At 41.2% G+C, this 15,878-nt stretch overlaps 2 protein-coding genes and 1 long non-coding RNA gene across 5 annotated transcripts; 2 read left to right on the top strand and 1 right to left on the bottom strand.

Annotated features, from left to right (window-relative positions):
- The first annotated feature begins 5,108 nt into the window (after positions 1 to 5,108).
- On the top strand, positions 5,109 to 11,147 carry cluap1 (clusterin associated protein 1). Of its 3 annotated transcripts, none has more exons than XM_052074594.1 (13): positions 5,109 to 5,248; positions 5,672 to 5,713; positions 5,834 to 5,945; positions 6,365 to 6,449; positions 6,554 to 6,733; positions 7,480 to 7,575; positions 7,662 to 7,745; positions 7,846 to 7,979; positions 8,383 to 8,524; positions 9,737 to 9,809; positions 9,927 to 10,064; positions 10,250 to 10,299; positions 10,775 to 11,147. In XM_052074594.1, the coding sequence occupies exons 2-13, from the start codon at positions 5,692 to 5,694 to the stop codon at positions 10,940 to 10,942; spliced, it is 1,284 nt and encodes a 427-aa protein (XP_051930554.1). In that variant the 5' UTR covers positions 5,109 to 5,248; positions 5,672 to 5,691; the 3' UTR covers positions 10,943 to 11,147. The 3 variants fall into 3 exon arrangements, with proteins under 3 accessions (XP_051930554.1, XP_051930555.1, XP_051930556.1); XM_052074595.1 differs by lacking the exon at positions 10,775 to 11,147 and adding an exon at positions 10,423 to 10,766; XM_052074596.1 differs by lacking the exon at positions 5,109 to 5,248 and having other exon boundaries at positions 5,697 to 5,713; positions 6,394 to 6,449.
- On the bottom strand, positions 9,376 to 9,774 carry LOC127606373 (uncharacterized). Its single transcript, XR_007963771.1, has 2 exons — positions 9,691 to 9,774; positions 9,376 to 9,606 (listed from the first exon to the last, which is right to left on the bottom strand). It is a non-coding gene; the product is annotated as an uncharacterized LOC127606373 (long non-coding RNA).
- Positions 11,148 to 11,990: 843 nt separating the features above from the next.
- ccdc124 (coiled-coil domain containing 124) lies at positions 11,991 to 15,724 on the top strand. Its single transcript, XM_052074651.1, has 5 exons — positions 11,991 to 12,127; positions 12,541 to 12,718; positions 12,845 to 13,034; positions 13,154 to 13,259; positions 14,665 to 15,724. Exons 2-5 carry the CDS (start codon positions 12,560 to 12,562, stop codon positions 14,867 to 14,869), a joined length of 660 nt encoding a protein of 219 aa, XP_051930611.1. The 5' UTR covers positions 11,991 to 12,127; positions 12,541 to 12,559; the 3' UTR covers positions 14,870 to 15,724.
- The last annotated feature ends 154 nt before the right edge of the window (positions 15,725 to 15,878 follow it).

Consider the following 15,878-nt stretch of genomic DNA (forward strand, 5'->3'; position numbering starts at 1 on the left):
AAACTGGACAGTGACTTTTAGGTTGGACTGGCAAACTGGTGCAGTTGTTAAATCTAGCTTCTTTCATCTTAGGGTCAGCTAGCCCTCCAGTAAGCGTCTCCAGTTAGTCCAAAATGCTGATGCTCTCCTCTTGAGAGGTACTCTCAAGAGGGAGCATAACTCCCACTCTTGCATCCCCTCACTGGCTCCCGATACATGTTAAGAGTTCTTTTTTAAGATTCTTTGTTTACAGTGGTGGTTCTTTTAAAGTGCTCTGTAAATAAAATTAATTCTGCCTCCACTAAGTCTAGGAAAATACCAAAAGAAACAAAACTCCACCCATATGCACACTCATGTCTTGTGTGGCCTTGGGGAATGCAGGTAAATGCAGTATGTAAACATGGAAACTATTTATTTAAGTTGAGAATCATGTTTGGGGAATTTTTACATCACATTATTGCCGGAATTAGCACATATTTCTCAACGCTTGGGGGGAAAAAACATTTCCAGGAGTTGTAAAATATGACAAATATTGACACAATTATTATTGAGTGCCCTAATTTATTAATCAAAATAGTTCTAAAACTGGAATAGTGTCTTCAACATTGTTTTTCACTAGCCACCATCCATTTTATGTACTGCTTGACGCTTGTCCTCAATTAAGGTCATGCGTGAGCTCAGCTGATTTGGACAAGAGGTTGGGTCCACCCTAGGTTGGGCGCCAGTCAATCACAGCCCACATCTAGACAACAACCATTAGCACTCACATTCAACCTATAAAGTCTTTAATTAACAAGCATGTTTTGGAAATGTGGGAAAAAGCTCGAGTACCTGAAAAAAAACATGGGAAGAACTCCACATAAGAGGAGAGAAACTTGAACCGTGAGCCCATGCTTACGCTGGATGACAGGGGCAAATGAGCTGCAAACGGCCAAATGCTGCAAACACAGGGATGTTGCAAACAAACAACTAAGGATCCAAACAAAAAAAGAAACACACACATGCAAACTAAAAACCACACACAACAACTGCAAAGCAAAAACACTGCAAGTGAGAAATGCTGCAAACTGCCAAAGATTACAAGCACAGGATTGACACAAACAAAAAAACATGAACACATAGATGAAAAAAACACAATGAAAGAAGTGCTGCAATGACAGTGAAAACGTGAAAGCAGACATAATAAACCAAAAAACAAAAGCAAATAACCCATTCAATCCATCCATTTTCCGAACAGCCAGCCAATCGCAGGGCACACATAGACGAACAACCATTCGCACTCAGTCACACCAAGGAACAATTTTGAGTGTTCCATTAACCTGGAATGCATGTTTTTGGAATGTGCGAGGAAACCGGAGTACCCGGAGAACACCCACAGGCACGGGGAGAACATGCAAACTCAACAAAGAAAATGTGGATGATCTGGTCTCACAGGACTGGTCCGGTGGTGCCTCCTCTTGGCCTCGTGAACATCCATTTACAATACAATACAATACAATACATGCTGATTTATATAGCGCTTGCACAACAGCGGCAGCTGTAACAAAGCACTTAACAAAAAGGTTCACATAAAGTAAAACGATAAGCACAACACAAATGCTTGTCTTGTGAACTTGCAATATTTGTTTTTGAATCGTTTTTGAGCCGATTTGTTTTGGACCCCACGTTTCATTTTTGTGTGTTTGTCTTCCATTTGTGTAGTGCTTTGTGATGTTTGCTTCAACTTACTTGCTGTGACTACAGCATTTCTTTCTTGCCTTTTTGTGTTTTCCACAATGTTTGTTTTTTTTCATCAATCCTGTTCTTGTGGTGTTTGCTTGTTTGCATTTCTTCCTTTCAGTGTTTTTGTGGTGTTTTTGGTTTGCATCTCTTTTCCCCAGCATTTAGATTTTCTAGCGTCCGGCCGTGAGCAGCATACTTGCCCCTGCCGGCCACCATAGAGGACATTGATTGTAAATAATTTTATCAACAGCACTAAGTGGAGAAATATAATGACAATTCTGTGAGTCCATAACAGAAGGGCCCTAGAAAATATCTTCCATTTGTATTTGTGATGTTTCATGGGGCTCAAATTAATTTACACAAGCTTAACTTTTTCTACGGCACATTGTGAAGAGAACGACAGCGTGTACCTTGAATAAGGCCACACAAATGGGATGAAAACGACATCCACCAAATGTAAAACTAAGCTCACTGTCTACATATAAACATTTTTTAAATCACAAACATTCTGTATTTGTTTTCTTGTTTTCGGACTCATTTTGTGCTGGACTGCAGAATCTATCTACTAAAATTCCCTCAAAGAATTACAGTATCTCTTGAATTGTTTTAAATCAACTTCTTGTTCCAATAATGTTTCATTTCCTTCACTGACCCAATGTAGACCCTGGCAGGTTAATTGGCCTGATCATCCTGATGACAGGACAAAAAAGATTGATGTTGAAGAATGCAGACGTTCAAAAGTGGTACATGTAAAAAAAAAAAATCACACATCGTTTAAAATCTTTATGTGGTCACACTGTGCGGCTGCACTTTAACTCGTGCAGTTTTCCTCCTGAAACAATATTCAACAACAAACTGTTCACTGTGGTACTTCAATTTATTTTGAATGTTTCTCAAAACTTTTAACTCAAGTTGGGAGTGTGTACTTCTTTAAAACGTATATTGCTCAATGGCTGAAAACCTACACATCAAACAAGATGAAACAAATGGGGAAATTGTGTAGCAAATGAGAATTTACAACCGTCCTGATTAAAACGATAGCATAACATTTGAACTTTGTCACTACTCAACTTTTGTCAGTGTAGAAATTAAAACGTAAAGCAATGCAATGGTTGCCGGTTTAGCTGATTCAGAGGATGTGAGCTTTGAAGCATAGCACAAAGTTCTTGGGTGAACTACGAGGCCACTTGTGCGCAGACAAGGGTCCGGGTGAGTCACCACTCTTCTGCGGCCCTGTTCGAGTCTTCGTCAGCTACGGCGCAGTCAAGCCGCTCCACACCGGGAAGCGCTAAGTCATTTTTGTTAAGCTTCTCCAGGAAAGACGACAGCAGTCGTTTGTTCAAATGGTCCGTCAGGGTCCTGTCCTGTTCGACGCACACCGTCTCCACATTTCTAGCCGACAGCGTTGCTTCCGCATCGGCGTCTGAGCCGAGCGTGCAGTGGCTCAAGCGCAAGCCGTTCAGCTGCTCTTCCTCGGCGGGCAGATGCTCAATCGGCCTCACGGCGTCCGTCATCGACTCCGATTCCATTCGTGACGTTAGGGTGGTTTGCAAAGCGGCGTTTTCTATCTCTTTCAGTCGCTTACTGTCAAAGCCACGGACAGGGGAATGGTTTGCTGTTGCAGAGCCGTTTGGAAGAGGTTCACCGCTTTGCTCCATGGTGCTAAGCTGTAGCAATACTGCTCGAAGAAAGAACGCTCGGTTCTGGTAAACGCGTGAAGGTGTCGCCTCCCTGTGGCCGACAAGACACTTGAACAACTTCCTTGTCCGTCCAGTACAGAACTCAACTTTCCACATCGACACTCTGGGTTCAAATGTTGGCTTCTAGATTTTCTAAGACTTTCAAAAATTAAGTTGTGGGTAAAAAATCTCAACTCAACTTCATACAGGTTCAGTTTCAAGACACCTCCTGTATGGAGAAACTAGTTGCATGCATTGCTCCAGTGTGATTTTGGCCAATTGGTCCAGACAAGCAGTCTCAAACTCTTGATGGTTCCATCGGGCTATTTGACCTGGGGTTTGTTGTTTACACAAATTACATTAAAAAAAGAAGATTGAATTCAAGTCAGGGCGGCCCGGGTGCCCAGTGGTTAGGACGTCAGCTTCACAGTGCAGATGTACCGGGTTCGATTCCAGCTCCGGCCTCCCTGTGTGGAATTTGCATGTTCTCCCCGGGCCTGCGTGGGTTTTCTCCGGGTGCTCTGGTTTCCTCCCAAATTCCAAAAACATGCGTGGCAGGCTGATTGGACGCTCTAAATTGTCCCTAGGTGTGAGTGTGAGTGCGAATGGTTGTTCGTCTCTGTGTGCCCTGCGATTGGCTGGCAACCGATTCAGGGTGTCCCCCGCCTACTGCCCGATGACAGCTGGGATAGGCTCCAGCACCCCCCGCGACCCTCGTGAGGATCAAGCGGCTCGGAAGATGAATGAATGAATTCAAGTCAGGTGTTTGGCTGGGTCATACAGTAATTTGCATGACGTCATGTGTCAGTTGTGAACAAAAGGGCGCCTCGCTCTTACTCTTACTCTTTTCAAGAGCCCACACACGATTGTCAACTCTTGTGTGACTGCACTGAGCTAAAGTGGTGGCAGTTAGGGCACTCAGAGGAGGGAGAGATAGCAGAACAAGGACAAACAACAGAAACATGCTTTCAAGCAATATTTAAGAAAATAAGGGAGGGCAGGAAATGAGTTACACCTAAACAGCTCTAAAGTTTGATAATACAAAGGCAGACTCCAATACTAATGACGGTGCCAGTCTTTAATACGACTGTTGCTGCTTGGACATCTCACAGACACAAAAAGTTAATAAGACACCTGGGAACTGCTTTAAATTGAGCAAAATTAACAAAACCTCATTAATGTGGCCTCCTTCTGTAAGAGCGAGTGCACTTTTGAAATCAGTTTTATTTGGTGCCAATTTATTAACACTAATTAATACTCAGGGCGAAGATTGAATTCAAGTCAGGGCGGCCCGGTAGGCCAGTGGTTAGCACGTGGGCTTCACAGTGCAGAGGTACCGGGTTCGATTCCAGCTCCGGCCTCCCTGTGTGGAGTTTGCATGTTCTCCCCGGGCCTGCATGCGTTTTCTCCGGGTGCTCCGGTTTCCTCCCACATTCCAAAAACATGCTTGGCAGGCTGATTGAACACTCTAAATTGTCCCTAGTTGTGAGAGTGAGTGCGAATGGTTGTTCGTCTCTGTGTGCCCTGCGATTGGTTGGCAACCGATTCAGGGTGTCCCCCGCCTACTGCCCAGAGACAGCTGGGATAGGCTCCAGCACCCCCCGCGACCCTAGTGAGGATCAAGTGGTTAGGAAGATGAATAAATTAATACTCATATAAAGAGTAATAACAACGGTGTGATAGACTCAAAGCAAATGATTCAGAATGTTTATTTTTTGTACCGCAAAGACAGAATATGGCGCCCGACCCAACATCGTCGCCTCCCATTGGACTGGACTCGAGCAAAGCAATTCATGATTGGACAGGCAGCATTGGCTCTTCCTTGTAGAACATCTCCGAGGACGACTGTCCGAATTGCAGGCCAACAGGTAACCATTGGTGACTCTCTGTAGACACAAAAACTGATCTATTTAGTCATTTTAACAACGTAGGTGATTAAATGATATACCGTAGGTTGTATCCAATGCAGCGACTACGCGTTCATTTAGGGTTTTCCACCAACAGCATCGTCTGCTGAAAGGCACGAACGCTTCCAATTTCAACGGAAATGTGCATGAAATAATAAAAATGTATTTAGCCACAAAATTGTCTCAATTATCGATATCTAGTTATCTCGGGTTAAACGTGGTAACGAGCGATGTTAACACGTTCTCTTTCCAAACGTTCTATACTTTGTATTTTTGCTAGATATATTAAATCTGCAGTCTGCTTGAATTAACACCTAAATTCATTCATCGTTACTTCCTCTTGTGTCTCTCTCCCCCCCCCGCCACACACACTTTCCAAACCAGTGAGGACAACACGAGTCACAATGTCTTTCAGAGATTTGAGAAGTAAGCTGTCCTCGTCACCTGCTACTTAACACACCAGACTCAAGAAATGTATATGTACTATTTTTGCACCCGTGAATGGGTTGTCACATTTGTTCATTTTCAACGCCTTTTCAACGACAGATTTCACCGAAATGATGAGAGCTTTGGGCTATCCTCGCTTGATTTCGTTGGAGAATTTCAGAACACCTAACTTCAATCTGGTGGCAGAAATCATGATATGGCTCGTTAAAAGGTACATTTTTGTCTATCAGTTCCGTCAGGCCTATCCAAGTACCCGTCCACTGACCCATACATTCTCCTCTTTTTTAGAATCAATGCATCTCTAACTGAAGCAGAAATTAACAAGCGCCTTTAGAAATAATAATGTTCTACTTAATTCTTTTGTTCATCTGTGTATTTTTACTGCAAATGATGCGCGGAGTGAGTCATTGTTGAGATAAGATGGTAACACAGTCCATGTAATTTAAAACAGTCATTATCTAACAGAAGATTTGCAGTGCTTGGTTGTTTGCATTCACATTTGATGTGTGGACGGTACTCATGAACTGTGTTAGCAAACAATTAGGAAGTAAGATTTTTGTAATACTGTACATCCCCTTCAAGAAACATTTTGCGACCCCCCCCACCCACCCCCAAATCCCAATTGTGTAGATATGAACCTCAGATGGATATTCCTACAGATGTGGACACAGAGTCAGACCGAGTATTCTTCATAAAAGCTGTGGCTCAGTTCATGGTAATGTGTTGTCTTAAGCAAATAAAACAATATAGTTGTACTAATTGTTTTCACACAATGCAATGTAGGACCTACTGCTCAGCTCATGTCTGTCCTTGATGTAGGCAACCAAAGCGCACGTCAAGCTGAACACCAAGCGCCTCTACCAGGCTGATGGCTACGCAGTGAAAGAGATGTTAAAGATCACGTCAGTGCTGTACAGTGCAATGAAGACCAAGCAGATGGGCCTGGAAGATAGAGTCGAGGAGGACAGCATCAAGTTTAAGTTTGACATTGGTTCACGGGTAAGATGATCATTCACATATATGAGGTTATTGTTTATATTGGACCTACTGAGAGGAAACCGTCAGCACATAGGTCCTGCTCCAGCAGAAAAAAAACAGGTGACTTTGGACTACTGTATTTTAACAAGATGTAAAAAATAAATATAAAGAAATAGCGCAACACCGGTTTTTGTGAAGAATAAACACCAATTGAGGCACAGTCATGAAGGGGAACAAAATAGATGAAAACGGTACTTTAAACTTTTTTTTTTAATTAAAAAATAAAGTGTCTCATGCAAAATTATTCACCACTTTGAGTTAATACTCAATGACAAAAAAGGGGCCGAATAATATTGCACGCCCCGCTTTTCAGTGTTTTAATTCTAAAAGAAGTTTAAAATATTGCATGGATTTCGTTGCACTTCACAATGGTGTCCCACTTGGTGTCGATTCTTCCACTCCAAAAAATCAAATTTCCTATCTTTGAAGCGTGGAATGTGACAAAATGTCCAACATCTCAAGGGGCTGAATACTTTCGCGAGCCACTGTACTTATAGTGCAGCACAGTATTCTCATATTCTAAGATTTTTAACTTTGTATTTTTTGCATAGCTTCACACCTCTGAAAGCTACAACCACGATAAAAAAAATCTAATCATTTTAAAATGAATACATTTGGATATAGCTAAGATGTTTGCATTGATGCACTGATGTACATTCTCTTCGGTTGTTATCGTTTTACCAAGTCTCCTTGTGTTTTCCTGTTAGATTTCTGACCTCAAGGCAGCTCGGCAGCTAGCGTCGGAAGTCACGTCGAAAGGAGCATCTTTGTTTGATTTACTGGGCAAGGAGCTGGAACTTAGGGTGACTAGAAACATCAGTAATTGAATGATTTTGAGTCGTTATTATCTTCAAGAATGTGAATGTGAGTGTATATGCATTATGTTTAGGAAAAAAGAACTGCAGCCATTGCAAGACCTCTGGAGATCGATGTGACTGAAAAGGCCCTGAGAGTAGCCATCAGGGAGGCCCTAGTCAGTATTACTTTTTATTTACTATATTTTTAGATTCATCAATCAGAATCAGAATCATGATGATTCTGATCAATTGACATTTATTGTGTTTGTTCTCAAGGAAACAGTGGAGAAAACCAAAGAGATGCTGAATAGCATTGTTTCTGATGAGGCCAGCCTGGATGCCAAGATAGAAAAAAAGAAACAGGAGCTGGAGAGGAGTCGGAAAAGACTTCAGACACTGCAAAGTGTGCGGTCAGTTAACACTGTTGCCAAAAATTAATCAGACAGAAGACCCCTCTGTCACGGAGCATATGTGCCAATGTTTTTCAATGGTGTTGGGACACAAAGTCCTCACACTCAGGTGTGTGGCCTCACACACATTTGAGATGACTAATAAAAAGGTACTAATCAATTCTGTTAATATATCATATGTTGATGAACCTGTCAGCTAAAATATTCTTTTCATTGTGGGGTTTCATCATGAATGATGTAGCTGATTCCTTGAATGTGTCCTCTGTAACATTTGTCACTGTAAGAGATCAAATTCAAGATAACACTTTTTGTTCTGCATTTTCTAAATTCATTGTTCAACCAAAGTTTTCATGCTCATGGCAACAGAAGGTAACTGAAACATTTCTCTTTCATGTTGTGTTAGACCTGCGTTCATGGACGAATATGAAAAGATTGAAGAAGACCTGCAGAAGCAGTATGAGATCTACGTGGCAAAGTTCAAAAACCTTTGTTTTCTGGAGTCTCAGCTAGAAGATTACCATAAACTGGAGCAAGAGCGGTTTGAGGTGAGTGATTGTATTTTGCTGGTATGATAACCGTGAGCAAAAATATGGCAGAATCACGGCATTTAAATACAGCACAAAAAAACTAACAATTATATGGACCAAATATGGAATATTTGGTACATAAAGACACATGTATCAAGTTGACTTGAAATAAATTGATATTAACATTCATCTTCAGTTTAGATTCTTCATCCATCCATTATCTGAATCTCTTTATCCTCACGAGCATCATGGGTGTGCTGGAGCCTATCCTAGCTGACTTCAGGTATGAGGCGAGGTACACACCGAACTGTTGCCTGCCAATCGCAGCACACACACAAAAACAATTGGAATGATCAATCAACCTAATGTGCATATTTTTGGAATGTGGGACAAAACCAGAGTTCCCGAAGAAAACCACCGCAGGTATGGGGAGAACATTTAAATTCCACACGTGGCCAGGGCATGGAATCAAACCCCGGACCTCTGCACTGTGAGGCGGATGTGCTAAGCAGTCCACTTCTGTGTCACTCGCTCCAGTTTAGATTGATAAGAATAAATTAATATGAACATTCTTCTTTAGATTCTCGCCATCAGTGGTGAGCTATTGTTAGAACAGACCTGCTGACTACCACAGCTTGGCTCCGACCAGTCTATGGCTCCGGAATGTTAGTCTAAAATGTTATTTATCTGCAACCTCCGATGAGGCCTGTATGATTTTAGATGCATTCACAAAACATACCGGAATTCTAAACGTCATGTAAAATCCATGTGTTTCCTTATTTCGTTTTAAAATGTGCAGCATACTGTAGTAGTGGTTAGGAGATGGCACCAAGTCAAAAGATTCAAATCTCGGCTCAGGACCTCCTGTGTGTGTTTTACATGTTCCCCTTTTATTTGATGGCTTACCACGGCTTCCTCCAACATTCCAGAAACATGCACATTGGAGTAATTGCAAACTCGAATCTGTCCATTGATGTAATGTGAGTGAGTTGTCAGAACGGTTGGCTCTGTGTGCCCTGCAAATGACATGCGACCAGGCTCGGGTGTACCCTACCTCTTCACGCAAAGTCAGCTGGGAAAGGCAGCAGCTCATTTGCGACCTTAATGAGGACAAGCATTACAGACAATGCATAGAAGGATTTAGTTTAAAATTACTCGCCTGCTAAAAAGTCTGTGTGCCTTACCTTTCTTACTCGCTCCTTGTATGTTGTCCATTTTTTCCCCTCACAGGAGGCCGAAAACACCCTGAGGATGATGCAGCAAAATCTGAAGGAGGAGGACAGGGATCTAATGAGGAGTTCACGTGAGAACTGAAAATAATGTTAAAATGAATGACATCCAAGCTGCTGCCACTAATGTAGGATAAAGCTGACAACCACTCAAGTGGCCTGTTGCGTTTGTTCTATGAAATTTGTTTCAGTGAAAGATGTGGACTCTGACATGGATGTTCTTGAGGATGAAGGTGACATGGACAGTGAATTGGAAGAGTCACGGCCCTCCAATCCGCGACCCACTCGAAATGGCTTGATGGCTGCTAAACAAATGGGCGATTTGTTCAGTATGTCAACATGACCTATTTATTTGTTGAGCATTGATTTAACTTGCGCTATACTCTGGGCCTGTATCTGATGCTTGTTGTTTGATCATCCCAGATGCAAGTTGCAACAGTCAGAGTATACATACTTTATAATATGTCCAAACTATTACTTAAAATATGTATACCAGCATTTTCTTTTCTTTCAGGAAGAGGAACAAGATTCATTGGGAACATGCAGGGTGGTGACAGTGATGAGGTAAACGTTTTCACAAAGACATATACGTTACATACAGCTATTATTTCTGTCCAAAGAGCAGTCTTTATTTCTTTTGTCTTTAGTATCTCACCCACCTCTTTGCACTCACCTTTGTATTTAAAGCCAGCAATAGGCATTTCCAGAAGGCCAAAACAAACGAAAAGACAGGTTTGTATTTTGTACAGGGTCATTGCCTAGTTGATTCTTAGCTTTTTGTGTATTAAAATTAGATCACCCACTCTGATATTTTCCATCACTGGATCATCCAGTTTTTATAGCCTAAGAGTTGCCATATAAGATTTTCCTTTGAAATTAGTATACAGCTTAATTTCCACTTGTAGTTCAAGGATATTAGCAGGAATCTTAATCTTTAATAGTATATTCTATCGGGATTTAGTGTGTTCACTGTCAAGATACAACTATGAATACTATGTGGAGCTTTTGTTATGCCTTTTCTGTCTTTTCTCTATTTTAGTCAGACGACAGCGAGATAGAGGTAGATGAAGACGACGAAGAGGAAGACGGCGAGGATGAGAGCAAATTAGACGATGACAGCTTGGAAGACCATGTGGCTAGAGCAACACACACGTCTAGTGGACGCACGAGACCTCCTCTTTTCGATGAAAGCGACAATGACTTCTGAATTATAAACATGCCTATTTTTACTCAAATACAGAGGCGGTCTGTCATATATTCAATTTTATATTGTAGCTCATTTTAAAATGATAAACATTGTATTGACTTGAAACACGAGGAATTTGTTGGGGATGCAACAGAACATCAATGTACAATAGCTCTTGATAATTGTTATTTATCTCAATAAATTGTTTAGTTCTCTCTACCTTTAACTCCAATTTTGATGCTCTTTATTATACACAGGTTTAACAAAAACAAACCAAATGTGCTACTTTCATCCATTTTCTATTCCAGCAATCCAGATTTGGATAGCTCTGAAGCAGATAAAAGTTGACCTGAATGATCATGGCTTACTTACTGAAGTATAACCTTCAACTTTACTTTTCTATGGTCTCGGTCAGATATTATTTGATAGCAAATACACTCAATTAAAAACTTCCGAAATTTCTAATTGGGCATGCTTGCATCAGATATTTTCTGGGGGTTGCTATTATCTATCTATGAGCTACAGCACAGCGTGAAATATCTTTAAATAATATTTTATGCACATAACTTAGAACCATACCTTGACTCGTTGATTCAGTGGTAAAGGTCTGAGGTTTACCATTCTTGATGGTACTCTTTATACAACATTGGCACACGAGTCTTTGTGACGTTTTTTTTTTATTTGACGTAGACTAGGTCGTGTTTGTCTCCTCGTTAAATGTTAATGTACTCGCATTATTGTAATTGGTATTGGTTGTTCATTTAGCGTTACATTTAAATGAGGGAGGAGATACCCGGAGCATCGCATGTTGCTGTTAAGAAATGACACCCCCTCAATCTTCACTGGGTTTTTTTGTGAGATTGCTGCAGACTGCAGCATTACTCTCACCTCTTCTACAAAGCACAAGGGAACACAGAATTTGGTTCGCCTTAACCGGTGATCAAAATATTAATAACCCTTTGTGATTAGTTGTAAGGAAAAATAAGGGAGGTTTTCTTTCAAACATGACGCTTTGCGATTGTATTTGCGTTCCAGAAACTATAACGGTTTCACTTCTAAAATGTGTGATTGGGTCACAGGATATGACGTTGGAGTAACCTCGTTGAATATAAATGCGTCATCAGAGTGCGTCGACAGGATATGGCATATAACCAAACGAAAACAAGGTCTGCTGTCTAGTTAAAACCTGAATTTCGCCGGATACTGGTATGATATATTATGTGTCTGTACATTTTCATTGTACACGAAAGAAGAGTGACAACAACAACAAGCTTGACGTGTTTTTTTCAGTTTACATCCGTCAGCACTACCACGTTACTAACGTTCCTTATCGACACTTATGAAATGAACTTTTGTCCCAATTTGTAATATAACGAAAGCATATACTATCGGCCAGTCCGACTGTTTCGTGGGCTATATCTTGAGAAAAATTGTTCGATACTATTTTGTCATAATGCCATTCCCACTTTCGCTTTTTAACCTGTAACATTGATCGACTTCATTCAATAGGGATGCTTCTACATGATGAAATATATAAACAACTGTACGATGTAATTGCTTAATTTACTAATATTTTAAAGATAATTTTTAAATGATAGCGTGGTCTCATTTCATGTCAGCTGAACGGCGGCTGCTGGGATGCCGAAGAAATTCCAGGGTGAGAACTCCAAGGCGGCCACAGCCAGGGCCCGCAAGGCTGAGGCAAAGGCAGTGGCAGATGCGCGCAAGAAGCAGGAAGAGGATGATGCCATGTGGCAGGAAACCGACAAACATGTACTAAAAAAAGAGCAGAGAAAGGTAGGCACCGACCCTAATCTAATGTGTATGCCATCCTGTCCACACTTCATGACGAGTTTCTCAACAGTTCTGCAAGAATCAGATGATGTGCAACTGTAAAATTATTTACCGGTACTGCCTTTGCAGGACGATAAGGAGAAAAAGAGGATTGAGATATTGGAGAGGAAAAAGGAATCCCAGCGCCTCCTTGATGAGGAAAATGCCAGAATAAAAGGCAAAACCCAGAAAGAGGGTGGAAGTAGTGGAAAGGTGACCCGAGCCCAGATAGAGGAGGCTATTCAGAATGTCCCGCAGCCTCAGCAGCTCAAGCCAAAAGGTTAAATTGAATATGATGTGCTAGTTCACACAAAGACAAAAAAAATTTGCCCCTGAAAAACCGCTACATCTAACACAACCTAACATTTTGAAATAACAAATCCCATTTTGAATCCACAGACAAGAGTCATCTGGAGGTTCCACTGGAAGAAAATGTAAACAGAATTATTCAGGAGGAAGGAACAGTGGAAGCTAGAACAGTAGAAGATGCCATTGCTGTGCTGAGGTAACGTTTCGATGCATATTGTACAGTAAAATCAATATTGACAGCATCCTTTTAGGCTGCTTTCATACCTTACTTGTTTATTCTGATTCAAACAGTTAATAGTTTTGTAAAAGTTTGTATCTTTCCCCCTATTTTGCCTAATTCTCACATGGTTAAAAAGTAATTGATAATTTAAACCAAAATGAATATGAGGAAACCATGTTGCAGTGCCTCTCTTGTCTCATTGGTCTGTTGTGGACTATAAACAGGAAGTATTTTGCAATAGTGAAGGTAACATGGACTTAAGTTGTCCTTTACAGTTACGTCTAATACTTCTTACAATCTCATGTAAGACTCATGATCAAACAATTCCTACTATGATTTTAAGATGTGCTACAAACAATTGAAAGGCTATCGGCATACAGTAGAGGTTGAACACAACCTGTGGTGTGACACTTGTTGACCACCAACTTTGCATTACACATGAAGGGAATTACATGAAGGGGTTCCCACATTAAGAAAAAAATATTTTACATCAAATCATGTATGCCACAATTATTAGCACCCCTGATGTTAATTAATACTTTGTACAATCCCCTTTCGCCAACAAAACTGAAACAAATAATCTCCTATCATGTTTCAAAAGATTGGAGACTGCAGAAAGAAATGAGTGTTGTTCCATCATTACTCTTAACGCAATCTCTCTAAATCATCCAACCACGCATGGGAGGAGCTTGATTCTGTTTCGTTCGACCATTTCTCCAATTTTCAGTATGACAGTATGCCTCAGCAATAAAAATGTCCTTTATGTAAAGACTTCAGATCTTCGGGGTTCCCAATAATCATGGAAGGACGCTGTACGTGCAAAACTGTAGATGCCTTTCGTCACTCAAAGCGGATGAAAGTCTGTTTGCAGTGTTAACACAACCAAATTCCGATTATGTGGGGCAGTACCGAGACCGCCTCTTGTAGATGGTGTTAGACCTGAGTTCGATTTTTATATAACACCATACCAAACAAAATGCACCAAGCAGGCAACAAACTAGAGTTTGATGAAAGTGGACCTAAGGGTGCTAGCATACACCCACATATCAAATTTTAATGTAAATACACATGAGTTTGCGCGTGCGTGTGCGTACGCATATGCGCGTGCGTGTGCGTGTGTGTTCTGCATTGCCTGACGTTCGCCAGGCATTCACAAACAAATTTCTTGTCCCCATCCAATTTTGGACAATTTCAAATTTTTTTGGGGGGGGGGACAAGAAAAACTGTTTGAGAAAGTCTTTGGAACATTTTGCAACCTTGGATGAACCCTCATGAAAAACTGATATTCGGACCATACTCGCCACCTTTACCGCTCAGTGAAATAAGGGCTTTAGGAGTCACAGTCAAAGCATGTTTCATGTTGCCAACGCTACTGTTTCAGCATTGCGCCTGAGGACCTGGACCGCCACCCGGAGCGCCGGATGAAAGCCGCTTTCACGTCGTTCGAGGAAGCCAACCTCCCTCGCTTGAAGATGGAAAACCCCAACATGAGATTGTCTCAGCTGAAGCAGCTTTTGAAGAAGGAATGGATGAAGTCTCCCGAGAACCCCCTCAATCAAAAGTGTGCTGCGTACAACTCGAAGTGAAGGCAATGACTGTGCCCCTTTTCCATCGGCGCTCATCACCCATCGGAAAGTGTGTTATGCACCTTGGAGACTTTTAGTTCAAGATCATATTCACATCCATTAAAAATTGAGTGTTGCTTTCAGGAACGTCATTGGTCACGATCTGACTTTAGCCCTTTTCACACTGCCTTTCCATAAAATGGACATGTCAGATGCGGAGGACATTTATCCGCATATGCCTTCGATTCATAATACACCGAAGCCGGACATTTCCGACAATTAATGCTTACAAAAAATTTTATGCGCATCAACGTCAGTGCCTGCCTCTGGTGCGACGTCCAAAATGCTTGTTGAACAGTCCCATTGACTTGTCAATGTGAAACTGGAAAATTTGTGGGTTAATTTCAATCCCCTCCTGCCTATTTGAAAAATGAGAAATAGCCGAAGTTGACGGGCAGTGCGAAAGGTGCTTCACTGACCAAGCAGAATTCAATTAGCTACTGTTTCTGTGTAAGACTAACCATGACATTACTTTCACATTAACACTATGAGAGGAATTAGAGGCTTGACTTCATATGCTTTCACACTAATGTGTGAAAACAGAACCTCACAATGATAACTCTCTCTTCTTTCAGTGTAAAGGTGAGGGCATGTTAATATTATGCGTGATTCTTATTTACAAAAGAATGTCCCGATTCAGCCGGCAAATTGTTTTTAAGTTCAGTCATCGGCTTTTGTTGCTTGCCCTTGATTGACACCTTGTGTTTGAGTGGCTGAATGGGCGTCCCTTATCTGCTCCACCAAACTGTGGTCATTACTTTGCTGTGATTTTGAAGTCTCATTTTCTCTGAGATTAAAGTGGATGATGATATCTGAGCTAATTCTGCTATATGAATCAACTATTTACCAGTCATTTCATTTATAAAATCTGCAATGGAACATCTTGGTTTAAAAGACTGCGTGCTCGCATCTAATGCCACCAAATTTGCCTGTAAAAAATACTTTGCGTGTGTCTTTGTATTCAAACGTT

This window comes from Hippocampus zosterae, chromosome 8 (genome assembly GCF_025434085.1).
Source record: "Hippocampus zosterae strain Florida chromosome 8, ASM2543408v3, whole genome shotgun sequence".
Classification (NCBI taxonomy): Eukaryota; Metazoa; Chordata; class Actinopteri; order Syngnathiformes; family Syngnathidae; genus Hippocampus; species Hippocampus zosterae.

Excerpts from the sequence above, each read along its gene's own strand:
- cluap1 (XM_052074594.1), top strand. The coding sequence starts at position 5,692 with ATGTCTTTCAGAGATTTGAGAA. Across the intron at positions 7,980-8,382 it reads CAGACACTGCAAAGTGTGCG|ACCTGCGTTCATGGACGAAT; the intron begins GTCAGTTAACAC and ends ATGTTGTGTTAG. Across the intron at positions 10,300-10,774 it reads AGGGTGGTGACAGTGATGAG|TCAGACGACAGCGAGATAGA; the intron begins GTAAACGTTTTC and ends TCTCTATTTTAG.
- ccdc124 (XM_052074651.1), top strand. The coding sequence starts at position 12,560 with ATGCCGAAGAAATTCCAGGGTGAGAACTCCAAGGCGGCCACAGCCAGG. Across the intron at positions 13,035-13,153 it reads TCAGCAGCTCAAGCCAAAAG|ACAAGAGTCATCTGGAGGTT; the intron begins GTTAAATTGAAT and ends TTGAATCCACAG. Across the intron at positions 13,260-14,664 it reads GATGCCATTGCTGTGCTGAG|CATTGCGCCTGAGGACCTGG; the intron begins GTAACGTTTCGA and ends CTACTGTTTCAG.